At 39.3% G+C, this 14,757-nt stretch overlaps 2 protein-coding genes across 2 annotated transcripts; one reads left to right on the top strand and one right to left on the bottom strand.

Moving 5' to 3' along the window:
* Positions 1–847: 847 nt before the first annotated feature.
* On the bottom strand, positions 848–6,493 carry LOC135082021 (probable ATP-dependent RNA helicase DDX55 homolog). Its single transcript, XM_063976770.1, has 7 exons — positions 6,109–6,493; positions 5,650–5,844; positions 4,770–5,248; positions 3,493–3,733; positions 2,532–2,729; positions 1,922–2,074; positions 848–1,326 (listed from the first exon to the last, which is right to left on the bottom strand). Exons 1-7 carry the CDS (start codon positions 6,406–6,408, stop codon positions 1,084–1,086), a joined length of 1,809 nt encoding a protein of 602 aa, XP_063832840.1. The 5' UTR covers positions 6,409–6,493; the 3' UTR covers positions 848–1,083.
* Positions 6,494–6,850: 357 nt separating this feature from the next.
* Positions 6,851–8,018, top strand: LOC135082007 (transmembrane protein 134). The gene is made up of 2 exons (XM_063976754.1): positions 6,851–7,116; positions 7,652–8,018. The coding sequence occupies exons 1-2, from the start codon at positions 6,965–6,967 to the stop codon at positions 7,992–7,994; spliced, it is 495 nt and encodes a 164-aa protein (XP_063832824.1). The 5' UTR covers positions 6,851–6,964; the 3' UTR covers positions 7,995–8,018.
* The last annotated feature ends 6,739 nt before the right edge of the window (positions 8,019–14,757 follow it).

Below are 14,757 nucleotides of genomic sequence, written 5' to 3'. Positions count from 1 at the left end.
AAAGTTGAGCGAAAGCAAATAAATGTCTATTTTACTATTTTCATTAGTTGTGTTATTTCGATACACCCTAACCTTTTCAGATTTGTAAAATTAAGTGTCGGCGCAAATGGGCCACCGACCACAGTCACCGGTGGCCAGCGACGGCGACTTAACACACTTTTTAATACATTTTGTATAGACGCGCCGCACACGTGTATCCGGTGGCGGCCACTCGCTACAGAAGTGACCGCGACTCGCCACTATACAAAGTGTGTTAAATCGCCGTCGCTGGCCACCGGTGGCTGTGGTCGGTGGCCTATTTGATCCGAGCCTAAAGAAGATCTACCAATCGGTAATCAACCCGATCGAGCTAACTGCGCACCTAGCTGGAATGCGACTTCCTCGCACTCACCTGCTCACCTCCCCGCGTTCACCCCGTCCGTACCAGAGCGTCCATGTGACGTCACGGCCACCAGGTGAGCAGTTAACTCGATCGGGTTATAAGACTTTTTGGTAAATATACAGTTAGGTTATATTGCACAAACAGTTACACACAAACATTGCATTAAAAAAGTTAAAAGGCACTATAGAATCATTATGTACTTAAAATTAGAACATTATGGGCCATTTAATTTATAAACTGCATGTATTTTATTTGTGACCTAAATGTATGACATGTTTATTTTATTTTTAAGCTTGTAAGCGCTTTGGACCTGCTCTGTAAGCTTACAAGTGTTTTGCATTAATAAATAAAATAACATAGAAAGGGGTTAGCTCAGCGATAAAGTTTACCGATTTAACCAAGTTCAAAGTACGTAGGTTCTTGCAAAGAAACATGTCCTTTGCTACATAATAACAACACAAAATATAAAATATACACATTTTCATTTATGTTACAGTCAAATAAAACTTATTAAATAAAAACATTCTATTAGCACTTATGTCACTTTGTCTCTGCACTGTGTACGATTCCCCTAGACAAAACTGACAGTGACAGTTTAACTTCGAAACGCTTCACTCTATTTCTTTTGTAGCGAATTCGAAATTAAAACTATCTCGAGTGTTACTTTGTTTAAGAAAGCTGTACACAAATGTAAACAGCCATCACGCTTCTAGATCAAACGCCTTATCGAACTGTTCTTCTGTTATTTTTCTCTTCTTTAGCTTTTTCAACAGCGCGACGTCTTCGGCCAATTCTGCTATTTCTTCTGCCGTGACCGCTTTGCGCTTTTTCGCTCGCTTCTTGCCGGCCGCTTCCACTTTCTGCTTCTGTTCTTTTCTCTTCTGCTTCCGCTCTTTGCGTTCTACTTTGTTCTGTTTGGCGTTCGCCCATGGCGTGGTTTTTACCTGAAAATATTGAAGAGTTTAATCTTCTTTTCGTGTCGACAACAAACCTACACAGTGTCAGCCCAAAACTCCGCCACAAGAGTGGCTGGCGTTGTCAGTAGCACTCATCAAATCCTCCTGAGTGCAGTTGCTTGAAGAGTTTAATATTTTTATATTTATTTTTATTCATTTATTTGTTACTAGATTCTGAACGCATGGATTAAATATCCTTATCGCATCAAAAATTGTCGTTAAATTCATTTGGAAACACTCATATAATCCGTGCGCTGTAGTTTGACATGACTAAAGATTGGATAAACCCTCCTATAGCGAACGTACTATAGTATCTTCAAAAGCATATTCGGTTTGGTTGGTGGTAGGGCTTCTAAGTCCTGTCAGGCTAGCTACCACAAAGTTAACAGAATTGTTCGTGTTCCGGCAGTTGGACGTAAGATAGCCAGTTCCTCTGTGGTTGAGGATTCCGAGTGAAGCTCGTTTACACCTTCGGCCTGATCATCACTTTCCATCACGTGAGATGAAAGCAAAGAGATTTTACGTTGTGGATTAAAAACAATGCGAGTTTTGAGAAAAAATTAAAGCATTAAAATACATTCACCATCTTTTTCTTCTGCTTAGCCGGCCGCCGCACGCCCGTCCTCTTCTGTTCCTCCAGCCGCTGCAGCCGGAGCGCCTCTCTCTGCTTGTCCAAGTACGGGATGCTGTCGAAGTCTATCTTCTCTTTGGGCCCCACGAACTGGTCTTTGTGCTCCTGGAAATGATACATAGATTAACGCCCGTATTCACAAACATTACTATGAGGTCTCACAGTATGCGTGGACGCACAGGGTGACGCACGAACCAATCACAGAGCTCTATTCAACGCTGTGCGTTAGATTTGCTGCTTCATTTAAGCATGTATCGTTTGTGAATACGGGCGTAAATTACAGTGAAAAGGTGGCAGTAATTATTGAATGAACTTAAAATGTGACAAGGACAGGCAAAGCAGGGGCTGACCTCTTGTGGCTTTAGTCTTTGAAAGACAGACCATATAAGTGAGCTCTCGAACTGATGCTTATAAATTGTCTTAAAAATCAAGTAACGGTCGTTGTCTCCCGATTCGATTTCTTGTCTCTGTCGCGGCGTTTTCAAGACATAAAGCGAGCATTCCTAAAGAGGTTACGCCTTGGTAGAGTCAACTACTCCATTTCCTAAGACATTATCTCCACCTGCGTAATCTCAGGCATGGCTGGCAGCCGCAGCAGGCCGTAGCTGGCCGCGATGTGTCCCAGCGGCAACTGCTTCAGCTGCAGCAGCAGGTTGCACTCGTGCTTGGAGTAGGCTCGTATGTGGGAGACGAAGGCGCGTGCTCCACGCTCGAGGATCGCCCGATCGCGGAGTTGCTGCGAGTGCAGGAGCGACAGCACCTGGTGTGAACGAGAAATCAGATATCTACACTAATATTATAAAGAGGAAAACTTTGTTTGTTTGTTTGGTTGTTATGAATAGGCTCAAAAACTACTGGACCGTTTTTAAAAATTCTTTCACCGTTCGAAAGCTACATTATCCACGAGTAACATAAGCTACATTTTATTTTGGAAAAAAATAGGGTTCTGTAAAATATGTAGATAATGTAGTCCACGCGCGCGAAGCCGCGGGCGGAAAGCTAGTAAAGGATAAAAAGATTATTTTTAAAAGAAAAGTAAAAAGAAAGAGGTTGGTCATCTTGGCAACATCTAGCACTTCATCATCAGGCGATTTAGTCTCCATTGGAGGACTATCTTCTGTAATTTACCAGAGGCAAACGAAGGGTTTGGTATTAACTCATCGCGCTCTGGCCAGCAGGGACAGGGAGGTCTCTTTTGGATTGGAAGATGTGCGCATATTTCTCCTTCGCCTCTTATGGCATTCAAGGAAAGAGTTAGGGTATCTTATTTTACTCTGCGTGAACCACACATGACTACAACAAATTTTAATGCTTAAGTACAGGCATTACATAAATTTCCTCCACTGCAGGAGCACTGAGCAATTTACCGACACAAATCCTAAATGAAAAATTATACCAACTATGGCACGAGAATCGTAAGTTTTGCAGGAGCTCATAAACAATATTCCAAAGAAACTAAATCAACAGTCTATTAAAATAAGAGTTCACTTAAAAGATAAAGACATAATAAATCTACAACGAACCTTATCCTTCAACTTGTCACTGATCTTGATCTGGTCCTTCGACTCCCTCCAGTCTTTCAGTTCCACTAACTGATTGGTCCTGATGAAGGGCACATACGCGTCTTCAGTAGGCAGGAGCGGCATCAGCGAGCAGCCGGCGGCGCCGCCGCGGGCCGCGCGCCCCACGCGGTGGACAAAGGCAGCAGGGGACGTGGGAGGCTCCCATTGGAGCACCCACTCCACTTGAGGGATGTCTAGGCCTCTAGAAGAGTAGGTTAGTTTTGAGGAGTCGGTGATTGTGACAGATGTTTTATATTTTTCTTTCAAAGTGGCGGTTCACATCTCAACAAAGACAAGAGATCGAGGCGGGAGACTTGGACCAGAGTAAATACAAATGAGTAGGTTATATCTTCATAGAAACGCACCTAGCGCGGTTTGTATGTGAGCGCGCCAATATACGTATGCGGCGCGCACGCACACACTGACAAAATTCGGCACAACCACGATTGACTCACCGCTAATCCACGCTAAATTTTGTCAGTGTGTGCGTGCGCGCCGCATACGTATTGGCGCGCTCACATACAAACCGCGCCCGGTGCGTTTCTATGAAGATTACCTACTCATTTATATTTACTCTGCTGCGACCGTTACTTTACTTAGTTCTCTCAGAGCACAAAGAACTTCTCTATCCCCTGTCTCTCGCTCGCCAACTGACGCATATACATTGCTTAAAGTCAAGTAGCGGTCGCGGTCTCTCTTCTTGGACGTTTTTCTCTGTCGCAGCGCGAACCGCCGCCTAGAAACGAGAGCATATCAGACTATAAATTTTTGTAGCAATTCTATTGTTTTATGTGGATTCCATGGAGACAAGTATTACCGTAAGCAGGTTTCAAGACGCCATCGGGTCCAAAGTGGGTTGTCATAATACGACAACCTACTGGACACTCGATGCGCGCTCAAATTCGAAGTGTGTCAATTCTTTATGTATATTTATCACTTCACTGCACTTTAGAACACAAAATAACACCAGATTTGTACACTCAAGTCCATTAACTTAAAACCTTTAAAAAAGATCATCAATTTTTTCCTTTCTACTTCTAACTACCCTCCACAGAATCTCTTGCAAATTTTCTGGCACGTAATGTAAAAATGAAGGAACAAAAAAAATACCTATCTACCCACATATTTCTCAACATGCACATGTATTTCTATATCTACCTGACATTAGCAGAATCTTGGCCAAAAAACTTTAATTGATTTGGAAAATTGAAAAAATAGCAAACACAAAAGAAACAAACCTTGCCATTAAGTCTGTGCACAGCAAAATAGTGTTTTCTGTTTTCCTGAAGCTCTCCAATATGTTGTTTCTATTGTGCTTCATTTTTCCATGAATCGCAAATATCTTCTTGTCAGGCAAGAACGCTGGCAACACACTCGCCCAATAATCGACGCACGCGCAAGTGGGCAGGAAGAAAAGACCTTTCACCATCTTCCGATTCCGTATAAAGTTCAATAAGAACAAGAACTTATCTTGAGGTTCTACGATGACGTAATAATTTTCGAGCAGAATCGGTGTGCTTATGGAAGGTTTTTCTTTCACACTGACTATGACAGGGTTCCTGAGGCCAGCTCTGATGAGGTCCTGGAGGTCTTTGGTCTGGGTGGCGGAGAAGAGGCCAGTGCGCCTCTGTCGTGGAAGGTACTGCAGGATGGCGGACAGAGTGCCTTGGAAGCCAAAACCTAGGATTTTGTCAGCTTCATCTAGGACTAGGAATTCCTGGAAATAAAGAAAGTTTTTCTTACAGATAAAATAAAGAAAAATCAAGAAATTAAAACATAATTTATACATACAATTTTCAATGTTCCTACATGTTAGATGAGAATAATAATAATTAAAACAATTCTGGAATCTGGATGATTTAAATTTTTTTAATGCTAAATAAACCAGAAAATGTTAAAATTACCAACAAAATTATAAAAAGAAGTAGAGTTTTCTTAAAATCCTAATGTTTTACTAAATATTATCCCCCTTACTAATAAAACTTACACGCACATGCTTGTTGAACAGTGTTTTAAAGTGACATTTAGTATGGAAATGTCATTTTAAAACAGTGTTCAACAACTGTGTCACTTTTTATTAGTACGGGGGGGTATTTTATTTATTTCAACGTATCATACCAGTTCCTTCATCCTGCTAGGTAAGTTCAAGTTCCGCTGCTCTGTCAGTAAGTCCATCATCCGTCCAGGCGTACACACTGCAATCTGTGCTCCATTCTTCAGGCTCTCTACGTCAGTCTCAATACTGCGACCTCCCACCATCAGGGAAATAGTGAAGTGTGCTAGTTCTGGCTCTTGGAGAAATTGCTCTATAACCTGAAAATAATAAAACATTTTTTAATATTTTTTCGACTGTCAATTCATTTCTTAGCTACAAAACAGTCAATTTCTCTCAATGTCTCACGTAATAGAATGCCAATAAATGTAATTAAGCCAGGGTTACGATTGTAAAAAGAAAAAATATACTCCTACCCTCAATGTTTACTATGTGCCTCGTATGTCCTATAGCTTGTTAGCATTAACCACCACAATCATAAGTAATTATAAACACAGTAATTTAAATTAATTTCCAACATTTACCTTAAATATCTGCACAGCTAGCTCTCTCGTCGGCGAGATGACGAGAGCGTAAATGTAGTCTTTCCGTAAAGGGCCATCTAACTTCTCCCGCTTCATAAGCATCTCCAGCATAGGCACTACGAAGGCCAAGGTCTTCCCTGAACCCGTCACAGCCTCTGCCGCAACATCTTTGCAAGTTATTAGAAGAGGAATAACTGCGGCCTGAATCGGTGTCATCGCACTAAAATCCTGCTTCTGTATGCAGTTGAGCACCGGTTTTGAGAGAGGAGGGTCAACTTTAGACCACAATTTGTTCACCATTTTGATAGGAAGATTACATAGCCTAGATAAATTTAAAAATCACAATTATTCTGAACTGCTGCACGATTGTTGTGAATATTTTGACAGTGACAGAAAGGAGACAGCCATGTGCTTTTGACATTTTGTAAATGTCAGCCAGTGTCAGTGTTGCCACAAGAAAAAAGAAAGTTGTATACAAAAGTCGTGTTTATAACCGTAGCATTATTAAAATCTAAGAGCCAGGAATCAGGAACGTTCAAATACCTTATCAAAAGATGAAACTAACATTATTTCAAATAAACGTCTATTCGCTGCCCGCAATGCTTGAAATAATTTTATTTTACCAGTTTAATAGCCTTCTCAGTTAATGCACATAAAACTTTAAAATATAGAAACGGATAAAAATTATGGAAGGTGATAAAGTTCAAATAAGGAAAATCATAAGTAAAGGTTTTTGAACAATTCCCAATCAATATGGCGCATGTTGATATGATAAATTGACAGCTGTGTTTTGTCTTTGTGCGGACGTTGTAATGTTTATTTTACATCTCCAGACTAATAAAGTTAAACTTGAACAATGACGAGACCGTTTGGTAACAGTGACAAACGTTTTTCGATCGACGACGCCTTTGAGGAGGAGACAGATGAAGCTATAAAAGTGTATGGAGCGACGGGTGACCGTTCGCCTTTACAGAACAAATACAAGAATGGGGGTGATTTTATATCGAGGTAAGGTTTGTTTACAAGTTGTGCGATATCATATTTGTGAAATAATGCTACAACTTTCACGGGAAAGTAAACTGCGTTGTCTGAAATTGTCATGATGTTCTTGACCTTTTCATGAGTCATTTACTTTCTTAGTGGGGCAGGAGTGGTTGAACTTGGTCGGCCGGGCCGTTACTCGCGTCCCGTAGACCTACTTCGCGCTGCAAATTAGTTCTAATTGTCGAGAATGTTCGCTAATCATCCAATGTTCAGTGACCCGCTTTACGTCCATTCAGCAGTGGAATTAAGTTTATTACCGTATCTGCGTTCTTAATTGCACCGCATTCAGGCTATCTTATCCTGAACAATAGCAATCGTGCGTGATAAAGCATGTTTATAGTTTGGTATTACAAGTCTATGCATTACATCACTGTTGATACACGGACTTCAAAACTAATTGGATTTTAATAACTTGTTTTAAAACCAGTCACACATTATGTAGTCATAGGATATCGAGTTCCTTGACTGAATTATTCATGAATGTATTTCTTATTTACAGTAAAACATACAAATGCACCGAAGACACGACGTCCCGTGACTCAGATTCACTTATACACGAGTATGTGGAAGCAACACAATCCATGTACTGCTGGAACCATCCCAAAGTCCGCGAAAACTGGAAGACGGTGTGCGCTGCTGTAGTGCTCCTTATCGTTGGAGTAGGCCTCTTGGGAATGGGCGCTTTTGCTGTCGCTGAACCAGAAAACGGATTGCAGGGTGCAGTCTTTTTCGTCGCAGGTATGATTTGCTTTGTTCCCGGAGCATACCACGTTGTTTACATATGGCTGGCAGCAAGAGGCCAACGAGGGTACGACTTCTACCACCTCCCTCTTTTCACCTGATTTGTCTAGTGGTTTAACTATTTATTAAGCAATGGAGATGTAAAATTAAGGAAATATAAAAATTAAAAGAGGAGTAAGAATATCAAATCTGTACGTTGATTGGTGCTGGCATCCAATAGTTTGCTCTCTAATTAAGCGAAAGATGTAAAATTGTGATTGGTCCATCAGGTTGTTATCTGAGCAAAAGGCATTCTTATTTATAAAATCTAAATAAAATTCTATCGCATATTAGTGATTTTTATAATCTATAATCATAAATGAAATTGTTTATTTTATGCTTTGCTCATAATGTATCCTAATTTCACTTTCTTTTCATAAAATTCTAAATCTGTCCAATTTAGATTTTCCTATTAGATTAAAATATCACTTTAAAATGTACATAAAACAGAAACTAATTAATGAAATATATCAAATATATGTTACATTGAATATAATATTACTGTAACAGTTTAATTATTTACTGCTACATACTTCTCGTAAGAACTATAGTCTTGTTACAAAATAAGTATTTTTATTAATAGACTATCAAGTGCCTAGAAGCATAGGATTGTAGGAATATAAATTGACTCTGGTTAACAGATTGATAGAATTTGTGTTTGTACCTGCTTACTTTCATATCTTGTGTTTCAAATGATAGTCTTCTAATTATATGGCAGCTAGGAATGTGTTTACCGTACCGTTTTATGTCGTAAGTGTGTTTGTTCTGACTGTACGTCACGCATGATTGACTTTGTGATAAACAATTAGATATGCAAGAGAGAACATTTTCATTCTTTAGAGTTATCTATCATTCTATACCCTTTTAATATTAATGTTCCGGAGCATCTCTTGGTTGGCTAGTCATTTCTCCTGGATGTTTGTAAATTTCAACTTGGACTTTCTAATCAGAATCGTTATCTGAAGGCTACTTATTCATAATAAATGTTTAGTTAATCTAAATCTAGATCAAGTGCATTTTTAGATGAAAATGATAAAGATTATATTTGTATAAAGGGGACATTATAAAACTTTGTCTAAGTACATATGACTTTAAATGGTCTTTAGTAAAACTGATATTTGGGCTGGAAGACGTAGCGTGGGCAGGCCTCCTACTAGGTGGACCGACGATCTGGTAAAGGTCGCGGGAAGAGCCTGGATGCGGGCAGCGCAGGACCGTTCATTGTGGAAAACCTTGGGGGAGGCCTTTGTCCAGCAGTGGACGTCATTTGGCTGAAAAGAAAAGAAAGAAGAAGAAGGTATTTTGTTTTTATTACCTATTTATATTTGTCTATGTTGTGTACCCAGTGTGGAACTGCATACATAATACATATAATATAATGTAATAAATTGGACATCTTGCATACATCTGTTTTGCCTTTGCATTTAAAATTATTTCTAATCATCACATTTTCAAGTGTTTGGGTAATAAGATGTTAGTATTAGGTATTTATGTATAATATAAAAGAGGTAAGTGATTAAATTATTATATGACTTTATAATTATTATTATTCGGCATGTGACGATGCACAGCATCTGGTGAGAGATGCGTCTACTTCCGGTGTAGTTTTTTACCATTTTATACCTTAAATGACGTCATTTCCGCAATTATTTAATAGGAATTGATTTGACTTACTTCCGTTTGCCGCCATTTTAGTCACCTGGGGGCGAGCTTGCTCGGAGTTCTTCATAGCGTCGGATACCGGAGAAACTCGGACCCCGGCGAGATTCAAAACGGATGAAACGAGGTACGTGGGATTCTGATAGCTTTAACACTCTTTTCGATCAAATGAGCATTCTCGCGAATCTCTATATTGTATAAATAGATTGAATAACGTACCCACAACCATCTTATACAATTTTAACGGCGGCCCCGTCAGCCCCAATCGCAAACATTACCAATCAAAATACGTTGTTAGCATCACCACAATCGAACGATAACTCTTTCTGGTATGGTACGAGTTTCTTAATAAATACCCATTTAAAAAGGCTCATTGTGCTCATAAAATAAAGCACCTACAAATGCTTTACCACATCAATAAAGCACTTTAAACTACAACTATTAGTAGACTGGGTGGCCACCCCCAACACTGAGCCAGCTTACAGCTTGAATTATTAAATTCTAATGTTTTTTGCAAATCAAGAAGCTTAATAAGTATGACAAAATGTGCTTAGTGCATCGAACATGTATACTTCTATTTTGCAACAACATATAAATTGTAATGTGACATGCAATAAACGTTTTTGAATTTGAATTTGAACATGTCACGAACGTATCCTGGCTAAAATTCCTAATAAGCATTGTGCGAGGAGCACCCTCCCAGTGCTGGATTTTTGTTCGGCAAAATCACCCTGTGCTCGTACTGGTGATATCTAAAAAATAATCCGACCTTGGTTCTCTAGCCGGTCACTTCAAGCAAAATCAAAACATAATAATATCTTTATTTGCTTAGACTGATTAAATTAGTTCTTACAAATCGTCAAATACTGATAAAACAAAAAGCCAAGGATTCCAAATCAGTCCCTTCAGGTCCCCTTGACGACCAATAAGTCAAATGACCATCCACTCAGCAAATTCTATGGAAGCTGCCTTTGAGCGTACCTATTTTGGGCACTGGCAGGCGTCATCATTCTGTGGAGGTCAACCTTTTACCTGACAATGGTTCCAGGGATGCGTCTGCCATTCACCTCCAAGCCGGTGCTTGCCCCTGCACCTGCAACGCCGTGCTTTATTCAGCGTCTTAACACTCTTGACTGTCTAGCGCTGACCAAATAAGAATAGCAAAGTCAAGTGACTTTCCACTCAGCAAATTCTACGGAGGCTGCCTTTGAGCGTATCTTAGGCAGTGGTAGGCGTCATCAGACTGCGGAGGTCAACCTGTTACCTGACAATGGTTCCAGGGATGCGTCTGCCATTCACCTCCAAGCCGGTGCTTGCCCCTGCACCTGCAACGCCGTGCTTTATTCAGCGTCTTAACACTCTTGACTGTCTAGCGCTGACCAAATAAGAATAGCAAAGTCAAGTGACTTTCCACTCAGCAAATTCTACGGAGGCTGCCTTTGAGCGTATCTTGGGCAGTGGCAGGCGTCATCAGACTGCGGAGGTCAACCTGTTACCTGACAATGGTTCCAGGGATGCGTCTGCCATTCACCTCCAAGCCGGTGCTTGTCCCTTCAACGCCGTGCTTTATTCAGCGTCTTAACACTCTTGACTGTCTAACGCTGACCAAATAAACCGAAATCCTGTTAAAACAGGTGCTGAAATTACCAGATAAGGCACCGCTCAGCATGAGCCTGCTCCTCACAATATCCCTTCGCAAGAAGGACAGACCAAACAACCTATTCTATTAAACGTCCTAATCAGTAGATACAATTATGTAAGTATTGATCCGATCTGAAGTAGTTGAATGCTAAATTCTAAATCTGGATGCAGATACCGATCACAGAGACACCGCCGGCCTCTCCGCATGTCTTGTCAAGGTACCCTAAAATTATCAATCTCTCGTTCTCTACTGCATACCGAAAAACATTGATACAATCACAAACTACTTACTAAACCTCGTCACCTTTGACAAACCAGACGAGACAGCAACTACTAGAACGGAAGGTTAGTGTGTAACATTTTATCTTCTGGAACACTAAACCTTGTCAATTACGTGAACTCAGGTTCAACAAGTCGTCATCTCTAAGGGTTTTGTCGGTAAATACGAAATCTATACGACTCAACAAGTGCCTATAATGGTAAGCTTGATCTCCAGTGAGGGCTCATCACAACTCGACCCCACACAACCGATCCAATACACAAGACTCCAGCTCAGCATCTCTTAACAACCATCTGGATGTCTACAAAATATCAGAAATCATAATCAGCAATGGGGGATTTCTCATTCCTTCATTCATTTCATGTGCGTTCACTAATTTTGCTATCGGACAATCAAAGCATAGCCTATACTCGAAACTAAGGGAGGAAGGGGCACATTCAGAGCCTCTATTGGAACTGTCTCTCTAACTTTTCAACTTGAAAAACATCACCTCCTTTCGGTTCAGTCGGGTAAAAATAGCTCTGACAGCGCAAAATATTATCTCCCAGGTCGATTCAATCAAATTTATCTGACGATCTAGGTCGATTTACGGGGAAAACAACCTACTTAGTGGCATCTCCTGGGTTCAAATCCAAAGGTATATATTCCAAAAGTTCGGGAAACTGGATATCCAGAGACCCCACAGAGATTCACCAGCAGCCTTTGCAACGACTTCAACCAGGGTAGCTATGGTGGTAAACTAGGCTAAATCTTTGCTGTCCCGTTTCTCACCACAGCAAAAGGTACCTGCTTAGCACCTCGAAGTGACCTTTCTGGCTTTTCTTAGCAGGGCTCGAGGCCGACCCTCAAAATACAGAATCTCCACCATGTTCTTACTTACCACATGGTGACCTCCACGTCAGGATCAGGTAACATGTAATTTTTTAGTATTTTGAGTTGGGGGGAAAAGGTATCGTTCCTAAAACATACCTGGCAAAAATCCACTTTAAAAACTTATAAAATAACCTGGCCTTGGTGGTTAAACTAATGGCCTAAGGAAAACAGTCGTAGCTATATACTTACCTCTTGAAGCTCGACAGCAAGATCTATTTGCTAGACTAAATCGTTTATCTACTCTTCTACTACCTTTATGCCCTGTGGGTCTAGACTAAAATCGCAAACCAGTCGAAGGATGGTCGATTAGCCTTCTTTTTTCTATATGAAGTTATAACGTATCCAATTTTCGATTCGATCAAAAAGTGCTACTTATCTATGGGGGCTGGTATTACTAATCTAAAACTATATTAAAGATAACTTTAATTTTCTTACTAAGCATAAAAGCTTAACCAATTTCACTTCCTGATAAAGGCCTTAAACCCAACAGTAGGTATCTAAAATGTGACCTTTACGAGGCTTCTCGTAGACTAGCTTATGTATATTTTTCTCCTACCATCTACATCAGCTGCTGACATGACAAAACATAGTCTCACCTGAATAATTTCAAGATTAAGTTAATAAACCTTGACCTACGAGTAAGTTCGGCACCGTTACGACATCATACAAACAACTGGGAAAAATGACAGCAAATCCCAAAAAACAACATAATTATGTATGCCCTTGCTACGGTTGCGTAAGTTACTAGAATCAGGCGAGCAGAGGCGAACAGCGGAATATAATAACACATTATTTATTTATTTTTTCAACACCAAGTAATACTAGGAATCTACATGGATAAAAACAGTATAAAGGTTGTTGGATTTAAAACCTCTCCTGGTATTGTTGACTTCGTTGTGGCATCTTTAATTTGGGTTGATCCCAATTTAGCCATAGATGAAATTATTTGACGAGATATTGGCGTAGGCAGAACAATAATAGCAATATTATAAGGCAGACACTTTTATTAACTGATCTACGACCGATACACCAAATAACATATTATTTAATTAATAACTTTCAATCAACAGATCTAAAGCATGTTGGATACTCTTCAATCACATCGTACGCCTGTATTATAAACTTATGTTGATGACTCGCATGAATCTTGCTGCCATGCGGGCAAATTATATCAATACACACTCAATCTGCATTTTAACGAGGAAAGAATTTCTGAATTCTGTTCAGTAGCTTTCCAGTTTATTCATTTCAAACATACAAAAGTACAAACCCTCCTACTTTGTGATATTAGTGCTGCTCTCACTGGGCATTTAGAACAAAACATGTTAATACCCTGAAATTAATCATGTTCTAATCTAGTTCTGTTACAGAAACTCGAGAACTTTCATCACATAGCGCCATTGGTAAGTAGTCACCAGGAGCTAATAAACAAGTCTCTCACCAGATGCTGTGCATCGTCACATGCCGAATAATAGTACAAGTTTTACAAAACAATAAAACTTGTATTATTGAGCAGAGACGATGCACAGCATCCCAAGAAGGCCTCCTGGTGAGCTCTCTATGAAGAACTCCGAGCAAGCTCGCCCCCAGGTGACTAAAATGGCGGCAAACGGAAGTAAGTCAAATCAATTCCTATTAAATAATTGCGGAAATGACGTCATTTAAGGTATAAAATGGTAAAAAACTACACCGGAAGTAGACGCATCTCTCACCAGATGCTGTGCATCGTCTCTGCTCAATAATACAAGTTTTATTGTTTTGTAAAACTTGTACTATTTTATGAAACAGCATCCACATATTTATTTTGTTCTACCTTATTTATTGTTTATTTTAATTATTTAGCTTTGTGTGTTCAAAAGTTTGATATAACCCTAAAATGTATTTATAAGTGAATGTGGAAAATATAATAAATAAAGTAGTTTTACTCTAAATAAAATTAAAAAAATAGTCATGGTGTAATATTTTTGTTTGCAATTTTGTGAAAATGTAAACAATAGTTTCTTTTTTACAGATAGAATTTATGAATGGCGTTGATTTTTCTGCTATGAGACAGTTGTTTAATCAACGTAAACATCATACTTAAAAAGTTGCAAAATTAAATGTTTAATTATTTTGGTTTACAACCTTATATTTTTTTAACTGCAATATTTTGCTACTTACATAAAATAAGAATTTAGTTACCCAATATTTGCTTTCTGTTAATTCTAGGTTTTTTATATTTTTGTATGTGATAATGTTGACTGATTCATTTTGTGTAACATCAACCTGTATTTAATGTCATTCTAATTTGAACCATAATGTCATTCTAATTTTGAGATGTGTAAATACTTATTGATTGAATAAATTAGCTGATGAATTTGATGGTTTTATTT

Source organism: Ostrinia nubilalis, chromosome 21 (assembly GCF_963855985.1).
Source record: "Ostrinia nubilalis chromosome 21, ilOstNubi1.1, whole genome shotgun sequence".
Taxonomy (NCBI): Eukaryota; Metazoa; Arthropoda; class Insecta; order Lepidoptera; family Crambidae; genus Ostrinia; species Ostrinia nubilalis.
Note: the sequence above shows the minus strand (reverse complement) of the source record. Positions and strands in the feature narration are given on the sequence as shown.

Coding starts and splice junctions, on each gene's coding strand:
- LOC135082021 (XM_063976770.1), bottom strand. CDS start 6,408: ATGGTGAACAAATTGTGGTCTAAAGTTGACCCTCCTCTCTCAAAACCG. Junction 5,249..5,649: donor CTAGCAGGATGAAGGAACTG/GTATGATACGTT, acceptor CTTTATTTCCAG/GAATTCCTAGTCCTAGATGA. Junction 3,734..4,769: donor TGCACAGACTTAATGGCAAG/GTTTGTTTCTTT, acceptor CTACTCTTCTAG/AGGCCTAGACATCCCTCAAG.
- LOC135082007 (XM_063976754.1), top strand. CDS start 6,965: ATGACGAGACCGTTTGGTAACAGTGACAAACGTTTTTCGATCGACGAC. Junction 7,117..7,651: donor GGGGGTGATTTTATATCGAG/GTAAGGTTTGTT, acceptor TCTTATTTACAG/TAAAACATACAAATGCACCG.